The sequence below is a fragment of the Camelina sativa genome, unplaced genomic scaffold, assembly GCF_000633955.1.
Source record: "Camelina sativa cultivar DH55 unplaced genomic scaffold, Cs unpScaffold08518, whole genome shotgun sequence".
Lineage (NCBI taxonomy): Eukaryota > Viridiplantae > Streptophyta > Magnoliopsida > Brassicales > Brassicaceae > Camelina > Camelina sativa.
This window is the reverse complement of record NW_010929581.1, coordinates 1-431: the sequence shown is the minus strand read 5'-3', so window position 1 is coordinate 431 and position 431 is coordinate 1. Positions and strand designations below refer to the sequence as shown.

Genomic DNA, 431 nt, shown 5'->3' with positions numbered 1-431 from the left:
GAAGTGCCAGATTCCATGTTTTCTAGAGAAGTTGAATCCATCTGCAGAGACATTGTCCTCAAGGCATCTCCGTTTTGGGAGGTCATAGGGACTCCTCGTTCTTGAGCTGCCTTGAAATATGCGTAGGGACCCCATCCTTCTTCATGGTAAGGGTTAGGGTAGAACTGACGGTAGCAGAAGGCGGCTACAAGGGATCCGATGAGAGCTCCGGCGAAGACGTCTTGCCAGTGGTGCCAGTAGTCATCCACACGAGATATCCCAACAAGGCAAGCGGCGAGCAGAGGGAAGATCACGAGGCAGAGCTTAGCCACGTGTCCTTCTCCGTTGAAGGCCTTGATTTTGCCAGAGAGGTAGAGGGAGAGGAAGGTGAGCCCCGCAAAGGACCAGGAGGTGTGTCCGCTCGGGAAGCTCTTGTGGCCTTCCTTGACCTC

General features: G+C 54.3%; 1 protein-coding gene across 1 annotated transcript; it reads right to left on the bottom strand.

Annotated features, from left to right (window-relative positions):
• Positions 1 to 4: 4 nt before the first annotated feature.
• On the bottom strand, positions 5 to 428 carry LOC104775084 (lipid phosphate phosphatase 1-like; the record flags this gene model as incomplete). The annotated part of the gene is made up of 1 exon (XM_010499373.1): positions 5 to 428. A coding segment is annotated over one exon (424 nt), but the record flags the coding sequence as incomplete, so codon positions are not given.
• Positions 429 to 431: the final 3 nt, after the last annotated feature.